This window comes from Hypanus sabinus, chromosome 14 (genome assembly GCF_030144855.1).
Source record: "Hypanus sabinus isolate sHypSab1 chromosome 14, sHypSab1.hap1, whole genome shotgun sequence".
NCBI lineage: Eukaryota > Metazoa > Chordata > Chondrichthyes > Myliobatiformes > Dasyatidae > Hypanus > Hypanus sabinus.
The window spans coordinates 49,945,209-49,964,336 of NC_082719.1; the positions used below are offsets into that span (position 1 = coordinate 49,945,209).

A 19,128-nucleotide genomic window follows, 5' to 3' on the forward strand; every position below is an offset into this window, starting at 1 on the left:
TGCAGGTTCCCTGTAAACATTTCACCTTTCACCCTTAACCTATGACCCCTAGTTCTACTTTCATCCAACCTCAGTGAAAGCTTAGCTAAAAAAAAAAGCTCAAAGATTCATAGTGATGGAGTATCAACAAATAATCAGATCCTCATACATAGTTTTGTCGTGCTAATATATTTCAAGTTGATTGATGATTAACTAGTGCAACATGTGGGATGACGAATGACTTACAGTTCAGTGCCGTAGTTCAGCTCGGTAATGACTACACAAACCAGGTGAGCTAAGACTGAACAGTTTATAACTGTCAGAAGAACCAAAAATTGAATTGTGACTGTAGTTCAACTGGATTCCAATTACTAACAGTTATTTCCTTATTTAGAACAAAATGGAAATCTTTTTTAAGGGGCAAGGTTGATATATTAAAGAGCTTGAAGGCATTTCCTGAGAATATCTTTTGTTTGTGTTTACCTGTTCCCTGCATTCTGGGAGATATTTTAGTGAGAGCATAGAGATGATCACAAGATCATCAATAACAGCACACAAGGGGGCATTGGCCTACCATATCTACACTAGATCCTTGAAAAAAACTATCTAATTAGTCCCACTGTGTCCCTGCTCTCAGCACAATGCTCTTACAAGTATTTCTCCAATTCTCTTTTGAATGTTATTTATGAATCAGATTCTACCATCCCTCGTGCATTCTAGATCATGAACAACTACTTCTTAAAACAAGCTTGCCTCCCCTACGGTTCTCTTGTTTTTGAGGCTCTGTTCCTCTTGGCTGGGTTGTTCTGCTTGCATTTTTCCATTCAAATTGCTCATTGCCCTGCATCTCCCTATCCCGATCTATCAAAATCAATGTTAACCTTGAGTTTATTGTCATATGCACAAGTATATGTATGCACAGGGTCCAGGAAAAACTTGCTCTTGTAGCAGCAACATCACAGGCCCGCAAGTTAAAAAAAACAATATTCACCAGATAAAAAATCAACAAAAATTATGCACAATTTTTATAAAAAACAGACAGACAGACATACTTTATTGATCCCAAGGGAAATTGGGTTTCGTTACGGTCGCACCAGCCAAGAATGGTGTAGAAATATAGCAATATAACAGCCATAAATAATTAAACAATAAGTTAATAATGCCAAGTGGAAATAAGTCCAGGACCAGCCTATTGGCTCAGGGTGTCTGACACTCTGCTCTGAGGGAGGAGTTGTAAAGTTTGATGGCCACAGGCAGGAATGACTTCCTATGACGCTCAGTGTTTGTGGAGAACTACATATACCTGTCTGGACACACCCCCCCCCCCCCCACCGCTGACTGCTCCTGTGGCTCCTCCCACTGACCGTGGCTCCTCCCACAGACCCCGGTACAAAGGGATTGGGGCCTGAGCCCTGCCTCTCAGTCTCCAGGATGCAGTGTGGTCGTCAATTGCTGCTTGTTCTTCTTCCAGTCAATAAAAGCCTATAACTCGCCTCACGTCTCCGAGAGTTATTGATGGTGAATCAGCGTTACATCTCGGTGGAGTGAGTCTCTGGCTGAATATACTCCTGTGCCTAACCAGTACATTATGGAGTAAAACACTATTAGAACAAAGTAATACAAAGAAATTAAAGTGAGCAGAGTGTTGCCATACTGAGGTAGTGATTAGGGTTGGCCAGGTTGGTTCGAGAGTCCAATGGTTAAAGGGTAGCTCCTGTTCTTGAACGTGGTGAGGCAGAACATCAGGCTTCTGTTCATCCTGCCTGATGGTAGTTCTGAGAAAATGGTATGATCTGGATGGTGGGGATTCTTGATAATAGAATGTGCCTTCTTGAGGCAGTGCCATATTGCCATGGGTAGCTAGATACATTTGTGAAGATGCACGATGGTAAGGATGGTTAGGAAATGGTGAAGGCATTAGCTAAGGAAGAGTGGGAGGAGAGTAACATGGAACATAAACAAAAGCAGAAAAACTCACAGCACTGTGAGCACTGGGGAATGATAGACTAGCTAGATTCATTCATTAACAAAGCTACAAGGGCTGAGTTATCAATCATCCCAAAGCCCCAAGTGCACATTTTTTTCAAAATTACCAGAAAGGAATATACAAAAAGCAATAAGCAGATCATGAGTTATTTCTCCAAATTGTTCCTTACACTGGTCACATACTTTGATTCAGATACTTATATTTCAGCTGGTTTTTACATGAAGAACAGCCCCTGTGGCCAAGGAACTTTCACGCAACAACATCGACATGGCAGCAGTAAGTGAAACCAGGCTTGCGGGGGAAGGATCCCTGACTGAAACCACCGGCAGCTACACTTCCTTTTGGAAAGGAAACGTGCAAGATGAAGAGAGGATTCATGGAGTTGGATTTGCAGTCAAGTCCAGCTTCCTGAAACAACTCTCCGAACTGCCCGTGGGAATCAATGAAAGGCTTACGTGACTATGTCTGCCCCTCAGCCACAAATGTCACGCAACAGTCACCAGCACTTATTCCCCCACCATGACCAGCAAATATAAGGCCTTTGAACAGTTCTACGCTGACCTTAGCTCTGTTCTGTGCCCAGTCCCTGCCAACGACAAACTAATCCTGCTCGGTGACTTCAATGCCAGGGTAGGCTGCGATCACAGTCTCTGGGAAGGGGTTCTAGGCAAACATGAACAGCAACGGCCTCTTGCTCCTCAGCAAATGTGAAGAACACGACCCCCTCATCACAAACACAGTGTTCAGGATGACGAACAAGTACAAGACAACATGGATGCACCCAAGATCCAAACATTGGCACATGATCGACTACGTTACAGGCAGTCCCCAGGTTACATATGAGTTACGTTCCTGAGTCCGTCTTTAAGTCAGATTTGTATGGAAATCGGAATGAGTACATCAGTATTATTTAGCGTTAGTTCATCAAACTTTTGTCTTAGTATATAGTATATATTTTACCTTTCTATGCATATAAAACATTTAAGAAATGTATTTGCTCCAATAATTAAACCACCCACAGCATTGCTTAGTAATAATTGTAGCTTTCATCGGGGCAGGGCCTTTCACAAGCTCTATTATTTTCACTTTATCGGTTATCCTTTAAAATTGTTCCGAACATTGACTGCCTGTAGCCTAATGCTTTTCCAATGACAGATGGCATTTCACCTCTTTCCAAACGCTTTATTATATCCACTTTATTTTCAATCGCTATCGCTTCTTGTCAATGGAACAGAAACACTGCAGACGGCGGGTCCCAAGCTCCGCGGGCTCCCGAGGTCCACTGGGTCCTAAGGACCACCGCACTGAGTTGGGTTAAATGGGACAAGTGGGGGCTGTGCTGGGTTTGGGTATTTGATTCTCCACAATATTCCGCGTGGGAATTTAAACTGGAGGTGGCAGTGTTTTTTTTTACGAGGTCGAGTTTTGAGCTTGATGTCAACCTGGTACAGATGGTACAGGAGTCACTGGATCGACATCAACCCAGGCACGGGAGCGGTCTGTCACTGGATCGAACTCAGGAACCCCAGCGCTGATCTCACTGTGCCTCCAGCCGACAGGTGGGGTCAGGGTGAATCTTACTAAGAAAAGTTTAAGCCAAATACAAAGTTAAACACTCAACACAGTGTCAACGGCAACAATTTAAAATGGCCGATGGCGTCGCAACCCGACTTAAAATGGCAGACGGCGTTCTCCTTCCTCAGTTTGTAAGTATGAGCTTTCTGTAAGTCAGACGTTCATAACTCGGGGACTACCTGTATAGTACACCGCCAAGACATCTGAGATGTCCTCATCACCAGAGCCCTGCGAGGAGCAGAGTGCTGGACTGAGCACAGGCTTGTCCTCACCACGTTGAAGCAACATATTGCTCCCCACCATCCCAAGTGCCCTAAGTTCATCAGAACAGCTTTTAACACCGCCAGACTCCAGGAACTGCTGTATCTTCGCAAGTTCCAGGCCACCCTTGATGAGGAGCTGCCTGGCAACGGACCACTAACCGGTGGGCCAACCCAGAAGTGGAATCAGGTTAGAGAGACGGTGATGGAGACAGCAGAATCAGTCATCGGCCACAAGGACCAGAACCACCAAGATTGGTGCGACGAGAATGACAGTGCCATCAAAGATCTCCTGGCCAAGAAGAACAAAGCATTCATGGAGTGGCAAAATGACCCAAGCTCCATTCCCAAAAGAGAGCAGTTCAAATCCCTTCAGGCCCATGCCCAACGGGAAATTCGCAAGATGCACGACCTGTGGTGGGATAGGAAAGCTGAAGAGGTACAACGCTTTGCCGACCCAAAGCTGCTCCAACTCCATCAAAATGATCTTCTGCCCCTCAAGATCTGGCTCATCTCCACTATTGTCTGCTGATGGAACCACACTGCTAAACGACAAAGAGAGCATCCAACACAGATGGGAAGAGCATTTCAGCCAGCTTCTGAACCACCCTTCATCGGTCAACCAGTCTGCTCTGGATCAAGTCCCCCAACAGCCTATTCACGAGGAACTAAAAGATCCTCCCTCAATAGATGAAGTCAAGGAGGCTATCACGCAGATGAGCAGTGGCAAGGTGCCCGGCAGGGATGGAATACCTGCTGATCTGTACAAGGCACTCAGCAAGGAATCACTTGAGGCTTTCCACAGCATCCTGACTAGCATTTGGGAAGAAGAAGAGATGCCCCCTGACCTCAGAGATGCAACAATAATTGCCCTCTACAAAAATAAAGGTTCAAGGACCAACTGCAGGAACTGCAGAGGCATCTCACCGCTTTCCATTGCTGGAAGAATCCTCACCCGCATCATCCTCAACAGACTGTAATTCCAACAGTGTTGGAAGAGAACCTTCCAGAGTCGCAATGTGGCTTTCGTCCCGAACGCAGCACTGTCGACATGATCTTCGCAGTGAGACAGATACAGGAGAAGTATTCCCAGTGTCTATTGGCTACGTTCTCCACTGAGTCTTTGGACACCCACAAGCATAACTGGGTGGATTACTGGACAAGTCAGTCTTTAGGAAGGCCTTTAAATTAACTGATGACACTCCGCATAATATAGCTTTACGATCCTGACTGCATTTTTCATGGAAACAAAGAGCTTGCACATTTCCTCCAAATTTTGCAAGTGCTGAAGTAGAATGCACATTAAGAATATTTTCCATCCCAATTAAAACTGGCAAAGATCCCAAATGACTGATTGTACCCACGTCAGCTAATTTATGGAGCCTGGTTTGCAGCAGAGAAGGCACTGACGTAATGTGGAGATTGCAGTTTTCATTATGTTTGCCTTGGATTATTTAATAAGATATTCCTGATGAATTTGCAAACCATTAAGCACCAGGTAGTATTTTCAGTCGAACAATCATGTTGCTTTGGTTTTAGAAAAGTTCCAGTTTGCTCCATTATCTGTTCATAAGGAAATATTTATTTTTCAAGGGAAGGGTGCAGACGTTGAGACAGAAAGGCATGCAATATTATTAAAACCAGTTTCTAATTTTTCCATTGTCTACATTGATTGAGATACAAAGGGATCACACTTATTTGACTGTGCTAGATTATTATGACTTTAGTTGCAGTACAATAGAGTCAGGAATGGGGGTTGTCTCTCGGGGTCAGAGGAAGACTAAACACTGCGCAGTCATCTGTGGATACACATGTGGCTTTGGTGGCCTAAGGTCAAAGCACACATGCGGTTGCAGGTTGGACATGGAACAGGTGCATACACAGCTTTGCGGCATCGGTCTCATGCTGCTGCAAGGCGCTGATTTCAGTCAGACGCAGCGTTTCTGGTCAGATCATGCCATTTAGTCCTGTCGGCTGTGGAATCCTCAAGTTGTCGAGGTTGGAGGTCCGCCCATTTGATGTACGATTTCTTTGAATCTTCTTTTGGGACGGCCCTGATTGTGACTGCCTGGGGATTTGTGTTTCACCCGTGCGGATTACATGGCCAGTCCAGCGTAGCTGGGCCTGGAGGATCCTTGCCTCAGTGCTTGTGCTGTTGGCTCTGTCAAGGACTTCCTGGTTGGTGATTCCGTCCTGCCATCGAATCCTCAAGAGCGCATGTGAAACCGCTCCAGCTGTTTGATGTGCCTGCTGTACGGGGTCCAGGTTTCGCAGCCATACAGGAGGGAGGTGAGGACAACGGCCTTGTACACCTTGACCTTGGTTGAAAGCTGAATGTCCTTGTGCTCCAGAACTTTGACACGGAGTTTCCCAAGTGCCTGAATGGCTCTGCATCCTTGCTGTGATCTCTTTGTCAAGGGATCGTCACTGGGGATGGTGCTTCCTAGATACTTGAAGCTCTCCACATTCTTCAGGACAGTGTCGTCGATGGTGATGCATGACTGAGGAGAGTGACTGTTTGTTGCAGGTTGTAGGAGAACTTCTGTCTTACCGAGGCTGATTGTCAGGCCGAACGGCTTTGAGGCTGCAGAGAACTTGTCGACAATCGTCTGCAGGTGGTTCTCCTAGTGGGCCATAAGGGCACAGTCATCAGCTTCAGTGATGAGCCTCCTCAACGTTTCGGTCTTTGCAGCAAGGAGTCTCAGGTCAAATATCGATTCGTCTAGGCGATATCGTATGTAAATACCCAGGGTGGTAAATACCCAGGATATCTTATGTAAATACCCATGGATTCAAACCGAGACAAGTGTTAACTGGTACCGAAAGATCATGACCTCCGCTGTAGACACTGTTAAATCTGCCTCAGACTAGCTGGTCTTCTAGTGTCCACAAGCAAGTTCTGCATGCTACATACAGAATTGCAAGCTGAAAGATGCATTAAAGGCTGATGCAGCCACTGCGAACACTCTATGGGGTAAGGTCATAATTTAGTTTCCTCCCATGATTGGACACCAAAGGCCTGAGCTATGTGTTAACCTCTCAAACATAGTTATGATAAGGAGATGCTCTTTGCATGGCCATTCAAGAACATTATCTACTGTAATAATTGTAAACAGAGTATATATTGGGAAAAAGAAAATTAGGCAACTGACAAACAGAACTTCCCAAAAGAGTTCACACCAGATTCACACTTTTAGTGCACCACTAAATGCTCACTATTTATTAATGAGTTTAGAAATGGAGGCACAAAAACAGACTCTTTGTCTTAGCAAGTCTTTGACAACCATCAAGTACACATTTATCTTAATCTTATCCTAACCCATTTTACTCGCCCCCGTATTCCCTTTAACCCCTTTCTCCCACCAGATTCTATCACTCACCTACATACCAGGGGTAATTTACAGTGACCAACTGGAAGGCAACTGAAACCCAAGTGATTACAGAGAGCATGCAAACTCCACATCGACAGCATCTGAGACAGGACTGAACCAAAGACACTGTAACTATGAGACAGCATCTGCATTAGCTGTGCACTCATCCGCTGTTTGGAGGATGCTTGGGGGTGGGATGGCAAGAGAAGAAAACATCATAGGCAAGCCCAGTTGTAACCTGTCTGTATCTGCCTACAATACGCACTCATTGCTTTGCAGAACAGCATTTCTGAATGAATAGCATTAGTGATTTTTCCTTCACTCATACAGGGATGCTGCATTCAGTTGTGAATCCATTGATAATATGACTTGGGATCAGTTAACACCTGTATAACACCACAATCACAATCCACTGTGTCTAACTCAGTTCCACAAGATATCATTTGAAGAAGAGAAGACCTTGCTTATTTTCTGAACATTGGCACAATTGCGTGGTCATTCTTACACTTAAGTATCCCATCTGCAGTTAAATATAAGAATGTACTTGGTAATATGGAAAGCTTTCTATGAAAATTATTCAGTTGTGCTTTATACTATGTAACCTTCTCATTGGAATCAGATACAAATTTGGCTCGCTAGCTAGTTCTGCTAACGGCCTCATGACTCTACAGTGAGAAAGCCACCTTTCATAAACAATATATGTCTAGGGCCTGTACAATTAAGGGTTCAACCAAACAAGAATATAGTGGTTCCAATTTTTAAAAACCTCGATTTGAGGGAAGGGCCCCACTGCAGCTAATCCGGTCTAATGTGCACAAGACCATTGGAGCTCATACAGGAGTCGTCTTTTATTCATGTGCTGGACTCCCAGTCTGTGTGAAAGCATACACGATAGTCCAACTCAAACAGATTGGCTCTCTCTCAGGAGTATCAGTCCTTCCTCCTTGAAGCCATTCATCTGCACAAAGCACTTAGTGCAATGGGGCTCTCCTCCCAACAGCGTTCTGCGGCATCTTCCCATCTATCCCGCTCCACAGCTCCCGCCAAAAGCCCCCGAACTAGACTACTGTCCTTCAGAAAAATCTGACTCACATTCCTAAGTGTCCTTATCTTAGCCAAAGCCAAAAATACACTTTCCAGAAAACTGCTAACATAAACTACCTCACAGCATAGCTTAAATTGTAAATCTTAACCAGGGCATTACAATTATTTCCAGGGAATCCATTTCCAGGGATCAATTTTTCATAATTTGATTTCAGTATTTACCCTTGGAGTGGTATTTGTTTGATTCCATTGTTCTCTAAATCAATTACAATAATTTAGTTTCCTTTATATTACATTGAATTATATTGAGGTTTTAAATCCAAAATGTCTTCTTCATGTGTGAAAACTTAATTTTGTGTATATATTAGAACTAGCCAATCCATCTGTGATATTAGCTTGGTTAGAATTGCCAAGTCCTACAGCTCTGTATTCCATGACCTCTGCTATCCTTTGCTGTGTTTTCACTATCTAATGGTCCTAATTTCACATTTTTTAACCTGTTGGTCAAATTAACTTTATCTCCTTGACACTCCTGAGCACATCCTGTCAGGGATTCCTATCTCTCCCCTACTGTCACTATAACATAAAACCAACATGTTTTCTCTCTTTCTGAGAGTGAAATGTTGTCTCTGCTTCTGTTATGCCTGATCTGCCAACTGTTTCCAGCATTCTCTGCTTTTATTTACATATATGTCAGTGATGCTGGTGACATGCTGATGACAAAGTACGCAGCAAAGATTTCATCTCTGAGGCAGTGTAAATACTGTATAATGTAGTGCTGTCAATCAAACCAGAAGAGAGAAGTCAAACGGACGTAATCTAGCCAAGTTATTTGTTTTGCCTTATTCTGTTTATTGTTAACACTGATTCAGAATGTAAGTTTCTTTCATTGTGACTGGATCCCAGGTAACTTCAAAGTCATTTCTGAAGCAGAAGATTTAATGTGGGACAATATTAAGTCGTATAATTGGAAAATTAGAGGGCATGACTGGAAGTGGAAGTTGATAACAAAATAATTTAAGTACTTCATTGGTCATTCAATTGAAAAAAATATGCATTGGGGGTGGGTACCTGAGAAAGGAGACTGATGCCCCCATTCCCATTGTATTCCCTGATCACCCATTTCCTAACTGATTGTGCTGACAACCATTTTACAGGCACAGTGATTCATTGATTACATATTCTTAAAATTCTCAACTATTTCCTTAATATTTATACAAATCCTTACATTTGGATTGATAACTCCTGGTACATGGTCTCCCAAATCTATTTGTGAATATCACCTTGATAAAATATAGTTATTCAATTTGAGAAATTTCTGCTTTTAAAAATATTTACACTTAGAAATATGGAATATTGATTGATTTTAGATTTAATTACATTTTACTTGATTTGTCTTGCTTAAACTGGCACTGAACCAATTAGTGACAACATGCATCTTCATCATTCATTGTGACAGTTTATTACTATGTACTTACTAAATAACATGCACAGCGTAAGGAAGAAAATGATTATATTCAGACAGGATGTGCAATGAGTTAGAATATCCTCCCATATGCATCCTGGCAGCTGTAGCAGCATAATATTGATTTCTATGAATGCTGTACTTTTCTCCCCTCATGATGTGCTCTTTGGCAAAATCGTTATCCAAAGTAGTCAAAGGGAGATATTATGGAACCATGGTAGAAAATGCAGAGCATTTCCATTTCTGAGTGTCTAAAGTGCTGAGTGCAGGAGGCTGTAATATGCCTGGTACAGATGATCTGTTGTACCTTGACCTTATATTGAACTTAAATGCAACAATAAATGGGGGTCAAAAACAAGACAAATTCCATATTTTGTCTGCCTAATCTACAACTGGTTTCCAAGATGTAGAAGAGACCTTATCATGTGTAGAGACTTAACTGAATCATGTAAATTACTTCTTCACCTGGAGAATCATGTTGTGACCTTGGATCATGTGTAGGAAGGAGGCATTTGCATTTCCAGCAGTTGCATGGGAAGGTTCTATTGGAAGGGGAGGAAGTATTTGTGGAAAAGGGAGATTGTATCAAGGTGTCCTACAGGTGGGAATAGAGGAATTAATCTGTCTGTCAGTAATAGTCACATCAAAATCTTGAAAGGAATGAAGAGTCCAAGGTGATGAATTTACTAAGTTGAAGATGCTGGAAATTGCCGAGGAAAATCCACATTGAATGTGGAGGCAGGAATTGCTGGTGTTGTGGAAATGGCAATGAAGGGAATGAATGAAAGCAAAAATATATAAAAGGTAAAACCCAGAGCCACAGGTTATGTCCCCAATAGTAGAAGGAAAGAAAAAGGGAAGATATATCAGGAGACCAATTGCATCCAAAATGGGAATGTAGGAGTCTTGAATAGAACACTTTCAAGCAGCTCAGTAGGAAGAAGTATAGTCAATATCACAGTGAGAGTTTAAAGGCACCTGAGTGTTGTTCTCCTACAAAAAGCATGTGAACAGGTTGTGTTGGGTGGAAAAGGTGCAGAGAAGGCTAGCATTTCAGTGGTTGCCTTGCCATGTATGGATTTTTCAATGAGGTCAATACCATCTAGCATCCAAAGAGCCAATGCCCCATATAACTGAGAACCAAAAACTGGAGGTGAAATGATCAAGGACAGTAAGGCTGTCATTGCCTGCTGGAAAAAGATACTTATGGGACCTCCTCAGCCATGACTCTATACTGGAGGTGAGCATTCATGCCTCCGTTCCGCAACAGACTATTTGGTCCAGCTTCACAGAAAAGGGAAAATCAGCAGATGATGGAAATCTGAACAACAGACACAAAATTCTGGAGGAACTCAGAGTGTTGGCAGCATCTATTTCAAAAAGTACAGTCGACGTTTAGGGCCAAGACCCTTCGGCAGCATTGCTTTGGTCTAGTGTTGCTGTTGGTCATTATCAATAAGGAGCAGGAAGGCTGAATACCAAATAAAAAAAAACAAGAAGGCCTCAGGAGCAGGTGGTAACTGTGGTGACGTTCTTTAAAATGGCAGTTAGAAGCATTTAGTCACAAGTCCCTAATTGTCCACATATTGTAAGAGAACGATATGTCAGGGAATTTCAAAGATTCCGCAACAGTAACCAAGAAAGGAGCTGTCAAAGGAGAGTAACTCTCTCTCAGCTCCAAGAAGGCTCATCTTCAGAGTCTGCCTCACACCACTATGTAATGGCTAAGAGAATCTTCCTGACTCACCATACAGGTTCTCTATATTTAAAGGCAAAATCAACACGTTCTTCGGTATATTATCATTAGAAAAGGATGCAGGAAATAGCACCAACTACTTCATATGCACTTTCTCAGCCTCACTAAAGCCCGTAACTCTCTCATCTGTGAGAGACGCTGGAGGACTCTCCCCAAATTTTAGTGCCTACTGAAATTCATCTCCATTTTATGCCTTTTGCAAGTCTCAATACCAGCCAATAGGCCTTCAACACAGCGACAAATCAGAGCAGGCCAGTGTCAAGCAAGGATACTTCATTGCACTGACACATTACTTGATGCACCATTAATAACTCACACTGAGACGTAAGGCGAGATATCGGCTTTTATTGACTGGAAGAAGGAACCAGGAGTGAGTGTCTATCATACAATGTCTTGGAGACTGAGGCCGAGCGTCAGGCCGCAGATCTCCTTTATACAGGGGCCTGTGGGAGGAGCCACAGGAGCAGTCAGCAGGGGCGTGTCCCGACAGGCACATAGTTCACCACATTACTCAAACATTTTTGCTGCAATGCTGCACTTCACCTTCATCAGACTTACCCACTGGACATAATCATTGAAGTGTACAAGAGGGTAGGTCTCCACGAAGATCCTCAGCCAACCCAACCATGCTCCACCACCCTGCCTTCCAGCAATAATGATTCCCAACCAGACAATGGAAAACATGGACTACCTTCCTTTTGGCAAGAGTGAACTTCACCATCAAAACTTCAAATTTGACACAAAGCTAGTCATCTACAAAATAGCAGGCATCACTGCCTACCACTAAGGCCAGGTAGCAGATGCCACCCAGAGATGTTCCCTCAAAACTCTCCAAATACATGGAAAGAAAAGCAAACTAATGCTTGTTTCCTCTCCAAGACCAACATCTTTAGCCTTATGGCACTAATTACACACATTCATCTGCACTCAGCAGTCTTCATTGATGCCCTACAACAATTTCCTGAAACAGACACTCTTTTTCAACTGCTGAATTAGAAAGGGATGCTCAGGTCAATATGGATAATTCAAAGATTTTCCAAAAGCTTCCTTGAAAAATGCATCATCAGGAAAAATGCGTCTTCAGGGAATCCTTGATGACGACTATTTAAATGGAAAAGGAGCAATGGTAGCAAATAAAAGCCTGGGATGATTGGGAGGAGTGTGGCACCTCACAACTATGCATCTACCTGCCTAGTCAAACACCTCTGATGCACCTGTAGAAGAGACTGCAGTTCCCATATTGGTGTCATTAGTCACCTCAAAACCCACAAATTGGAAAGAAAGCAAATAAATATCATTCTCTAGAAGGTGCCTAAGAAAAAGAGGGAAAGATGATGAGTTTGCAGTAGATCACTTATCTGTGATGAGGAATGTGGGGAAAGCAATTGGCAGCAAGTTGATGGTGAGGACCAGAGGCAGCACTTAATGCAATCATCAATGAACCAGGAAAACTGATGGTGGAAAATTCCTGTGTAGGGCTGAAATAAAGAATGGCCCTCATGTCCCATAAGAGATAGGCATAGATTGTCTCCCTTTGGAGAGGGGAATCAAACAAGAAATTGTCAAGGAATTCAGCAGGCCAGGCGTGCCGCCTATGGAAAAAAAGTACAGTTGATGTTTCGGGCTGAAACCCTTCAGCAGGACTGTCGAATGTAAGAACAGGTTTAGTTAATTGAATAAAGATGGGGATGGAAAGAGGCTAATGTTAAAGGAAAAATCAAAGGTCTAGCAAGGAATCCCAATGAGGGTTAGACATAGACAAGGAATTACACATCCAGGGTGAAAATGAGATGATTGGAGCCAAAAAAGTAGTAGTGGACTTCAGAAATAATGCAAACAGACTGAGGGAGAAAGGGTAATCAAGACAAGAAGAAATAGGTTTTACGGGGTAAGGATAGGCTAAAGTGAAAGGTACAGCTTATGGATTTACAAAGAAAGCAAAAGCTAGTTGTACTTATTGGGAGACAATGAATTGGAGGCTGTGAAATAAGTGGAAATATAAGTTGTGTAATAATGATTCCAATAAATGATGCCACAGTAAAATATATTTATTTTGTCTGTTCTGATCTTTAAAAGTCAACATTTTTATACTTGCATTTAAAATATCATCTTTATTCCAAAATGAGTCAACACTGCATCTTTTCTATCTCGCAAGTGCTGGTTGCTTGGCAGTAAAGCAAGTGTCAAACTATGTTAATGTATCAAGGTGACAAAACTGTCTCCATGACAACAGTTAGGAATTGTGCAACTTGATCTTCAATCTTGGAAAATAACCTTTAATTGGAATCCAGAACTGCTTGCAGACAAAGTGAGACTGATTATCCAACAGCTCTTAGTGCCGATGTAATCGTGACTCAAAATCCTTCAGACTGAAAAACATCACCTGGAAAAGTTCATGCAGATTTTTAATGTTAAGACAGCAGCTTTACTTGTCGAATATGTTGATCCACTAGAAGCAACATTCAACAACTTCACTATCTCTCTGGTTGCAGGCATCTTTAAATGTAACACCTCAGGTGACTTTAACCAGAATTAACAATAATCGGGAAGATTTTTTTTGTCATTTTAAGCAGAGTTACATGAAAATCTTTCATAAAGAAAATCAATTCAGAATGTCAAAGATAAATTTTCATTTTCAATCCCTGAAAAATGCTATGACTACTCCTCCCAAAAAAAAGTTATTTCTTATCTCTCAAAAATAAAGAAGTTTAACTACTACTTAAGAAGCCTGAGTAATTATGCATAGATTATAAAGATATCTATCCTTCTCATAGAGGTTAATGGCATTAAAGAACACCTGAATGTAGGGTATTTTGACCAGGGACACAAAACCACCTGGAGTAGATAGCCAAGAGCTAATGCACAACTGTCAGCTCTTCACCTGGATGCAATATTAGTGCCATCGCCAGCCACTGTGACTTAATACGTTTCTCTGTGCTAGGTGAACGTCTCAATCCAAATTCTCATATTTATCGATTAAGCAAAGAGACAACCAGCTGGCCTCCTTCCTCTCCCCCCCCCCACCTTTTTTATTCTGACATTCCCCCCCCCCCATTTCCTTTCCAGTCCTAAAGAAAGGTCTTGACCTGAAATGTTGACCATTCATTTATTTCCATAGACGCTGCCTGACTTGCAGAGATTCCCCAGCATTTTGTGTGTTGATTAAGACACATAATATCTGGAACCTTAAATAATCCAGAAATGAAACTCACAAATAAAAAATGAAAGTGTGTCCTCCATTTCAGTCCCATTTAGGAAACATCCCAGCCACATGTATTTGAATTAGGGCAGCCAGGGGAAATGTGGATATCTTCCTCTATAAAACAGTCTTAGAGAAACAACTAGAATGTTTGTTGCTACTCAATTTGTCTGTGGAGAAATCACTTGCATTCTTAACATCTCTGAATCTTATGTTTCAGAGGGCAGGGTATTTCTGCTTGCTTTAAAGCAAGGATCACAGTCAGACACTGAAATGACGGACCTCCTGGATTTAAATCACAAACTATATAAAAACATGTTAGGCAAGATTCTTTGAAGAGATGCATTGTTGCTATCTACTGTATATTCAGTTGTGAGGCTCAAGAATAGTAGCCCAGAAATCACACGGCTATGTGCTAAAATACAGGATCCTGATTATATAATGAAACCTGAATATTGATATGTCTCAACATCACAGATTCTTATCTCTGTTTGGGGTGTTTCTGGAAAAAACCTGAAGTTAACTTTGATCACCTATCTCAGAAATATAAATACTTACACAAATAAAAAATCCCTGAAACTCTCAACACAAGGAAGTAAGCCATTTTGGGAAAGGAGCTTTTTTGTTGTTGTGTCTGAAATATTCACATGCACACCTGGTCCTTTTAATCCTACAGATCTGCAGACTCAGTTGAGTTCTTGCACCAATGCTTCTTTCTTTTTAACTTTTCTTGTGCCTGCAGTATTTGTCTCTTGTTCTTAAAAAATGCTTCTTTGGTGTACACAAGAGGGCTTCATAACAGGTTAGCCTATAACATTAAGTGTAGTAATTGGCTAAATGGAAACAAATAGTTATCAACAGAAGTGGGTAGCAGAGGATGCTTTTTTTTGTGGTGCTGGGAAGATCAAGTCAATAGATCTGTCACACTAATTTGCTATCCAGTTTGTTGCTGAAAAGGTACTATATATTCTTTAGTTACAGATCCCTGCTTCTGCAATGCAGTAATTGCATCAGAGGTACACCAGGGAAAACACAGAGGTGGATGGATTAATGGAAGTGTGTGGATTTGTGAACAAGTCCAATTCTTTGTGTCACAATCAGCAGCATCAATTGCTCATGAAAGACATTTAGATCACTGCACTGGATTCGTTTCATCTACAGACAGGTAACTAAGCTGCCTAATCTCCACAAGATCATGGCCACTTCCGCAAGAAAGACTATTAGTACTTACACTAGGTCTCCGCATTAATGCTAGAAATGGAAAAGCTGCTAAAGCAGATTAGTGGACTAGCCCACCAGGTCTCTGCAGAAATCCAATGTCAATTCCTCAAACTATGATGGTTCATTGTGAAAACACAATATTTATGGCTTCCTGTTTATACTAATTCTCAAAGATGAACAGCTGTGAATATTGTGCATTATTTCCATTATCTTCATAATATATGCTTCATAACCTACAAAAATGATAGATACTGTCCAGTCCTTCGCAGTTAAAGCCCTCCCTACCATGAGCACATATACAAGGATTGCTGCCACAAGAAAGCAGCCCCATCATCAGGTACCTCCACCATTCAGGCCAAGTTGTCTTCTCACTGCTGCATTTGGGAAGGAGATAAAGGAGCTGTACACAGCCAGGTTGAGGAACAGTTATTCCCTCCAACCATCAGGCTCCTGAACCAGCCTGAATACCATTAACCTTGAACTGATTCCACAAACTATGGACTAATTTTCAAGGACTCTACAACTCATGTCCTTAGTTTTATTTATTGACATGTATTTATAATTTTGTGCCTTTGTCTATTTTTGCACTTTAGTTGTTTGTCAGTGTTTCTGTGCATTGATTATATTGTGTTTCTTTGTTCTACTGTGAATGTCTGCAAGAAAATGAATCACATATGGATCCATATGTGAATTTTAATAATAAATTTAATTTGTGCTTTGTATAAACACATTGATGTTGTGAGTTCTTTTATGTCATTAGTTCTGTAAATATATTATGATCTTGCTTTTCTCCCATGGTGATGATAAGCTTTCTCTTCACAGAGGCACTAGCTGAATGTTATTAGCAATATAGCGATCATTTGTATTATTTCCATTTAACTTCAAATTGGTAAATGCTTATTATCAATACTTAGTGAGTAAGTAATCTAACAGTTCTATACAATTACTCTTTCTTCTTACAAATCTCATAAAATGGAACATGTTGTTCAGATAGTGACAAAACATAATAATATTATAGGAAAATAAAGAATTGTTTTAGCATGAATGGGAAGTCAGGGAGGAAGTGAAGATCCTGTTGTTTTAACATGGACCCCAGCTGCCACTCAGATGGTAGAGATTAAAACAATTATTAAATCTGTGTGAGCAATAAACATGAATGCATATTTAGTGTATCATCCACTACTAGTAAAGGAACTACATTGCATTATTGTCAGGATAATCAAGGATAAGTCCCACCCAGCCAACACATTTTTTGTCCCACTTCCCTCCAGGAGAACGTTCAGGGGCTTCATACGGCCAGATCTGGGAACAGCTTCTTTCCAACTGTGATAAGACTGCTGAACGGATCGTGACCCAGATCTGGGCCGTACCTTCCAAATATCTGGACCTGACTTGCTCTACCATACTTTCCCTTTTCTATTTTCTAATTATGATTTATAATTTAAATTTTTATTATATTTACTTCAATTTGTACTCCAGGGAGCGCAAAGCGCAGAAACAAATATCACTGTGATGATTGTACGCTCTAGTATCAATTGTTTGGTGACAATAAAGTATTTGTATTTGTATTCTTCAAGTACGATGGAATCTTTTGACCTCAGCTGGTTTACCAATAATACATGTGGAAGAAAGCATTTATCAGAGAGCAAATGAAGTTAAGGTGCAGTTATTTTATATTCAGCCAGACTGTCTTTTCCTATTATTCCACTCATGTAGAACAACCTCTGAACTAGAATTCATTTGGGTTACCTCACATAAATCTTTCATAACATGATCAAACAAGACAACAAAAAAATGAAAAGGGTCAGATTGCAAATGAGATTATTGGAAGGGTTTTCAGATATAGTTAGAAACATCTTCCATTCTTCTATTACAGAATCACAACCACCGCAGCATGTATGATGGACCTGAGGAGATATCCCTTAGATGAGCAGAACTGCACACTTGAAATAGAGAGCTGTAAGTTCTACTCTGTTTACTGTCCTATTATAAAGTAGTCATAATTGAGGTAATTGATGTTCTGAGCAATCAGTGAGTGGAAAATGACATAATAATCAGCATTTTTGCCTTAGTCTGATTCTAACGTCTGAGAATTTAGTCATTAATGGGATGATTACTGCAGACCATTCTTACCAGCCTCATTACTGAGCGTTTGTGAAGTTCTCTGCTGATGCAACAGGCACCAACTGACTGGAGCATGATTGTACCCCATCACACCACAGCAGCTTTCGCCAGCCAAGGAGACCCACAAAAAAATGAAATAGTTCGGTTTCATTAGCAGCATTTTTTAACCTTTCTTTTCTGTAGCCGAGTATTTGCCATTGAACACAACACTTCAGAATATAGTGTGGACTGTCTGCTTTATGAATAGGCACATCATTACTGGAAATACTTAGCAGGTCAGGAAGCATTGGTGAAGAGAGAAGTTCAAAACATTTCCAATTGTTGACCTTTTATAAGAATCAGAAAAAGTTCAGAAAGAATCAAATTTTTAATTGCAGTGAAAGATGATGAAAGAAAAATATGAAAGGTCTGCAATTGGTTAGAGAACAGGAGAGATTTAATGTTACAAGTTGTGGCGATGCCAGCTGAGGACAGCTGGTAAGGGGGAGTAAATACTAGAACTATCTCAGAGGAAACTATTAATAGAAAGAGATGAATGAAATCTGAAATTGCTATGAGTGTGCATAAGAATTGAATACTGCAGATGTGCGATACAAAGCTAGCATATTGAATTTATAATTAAGCCCATGTAATGTTTCTAATTGGAAGGTGATGCTCTGTTTCTTGAGATTACATTGAATTATGTCAGTGAAGGGATGAAGCTGGTTACCTAGTCTAATAGAATATATCCTAGGTTGCTGATGGAAATAAGGGAGGAAATTGCAGAATCATGGTCTATAATTTTCCAAACATCTGTGGATTCAGGAGTTTTGCCAAGGACTAGGAAAATGCAAAAGTTAAACCCTTGCTCAAAACATGGTGCAGGGATAAATCCAATAGCTGCAGACATGTCAATTTAACAATTTAGGAAGATATTCAAGAATCGGGGATAGAATTAGTTATCACTCCAACTGATTAGAAAAAGCCAGTGTGGATTTGTAAGGCAAAATGTAACTAATTAATGATAGACCAAAGAACCATGAGACTCTGCCCTGCCATTCATCACAGCTGATCCATTTACCTTTCAGCCCCAATCTTTTGCTGACCTCCTGTATCCCTTCATGGCCTGATTGATCAAGAATCTATCCATCCCAAAGTGGCCTCCTGT

The 19,128-nt window shown here is 41.2% G+C and overlaps 1 protein-coding gene across 3 annotated transcripts in view; it reads left to right on the top strand.

Annotated features, from left to right (window-relative positions):
• LOC132404727 (gamma-aminobutyric acid receptor subunit beta-1-like) overlaps nucleotides 1-19,128 on the top strand; it is a 289,132-nt gene that overhangs the window by 161,954 nt on the left and 108,050 nt on the right. For all 3 annotated transcript variants that reach the window (XM_059989135.1, XM_059989136.1, XM_059989137.1), the window contains exon 5: nucleotides 17,734-17,816. In XM_059989135.1, the coding sequence (XP_059845118.1) occupies nucleotides 17,734-17,816 (83 nt within the window). The remainder of the gene's footprint in view (nucleotides 1-17,733; nucleotides 17,817-19,128) is intronic.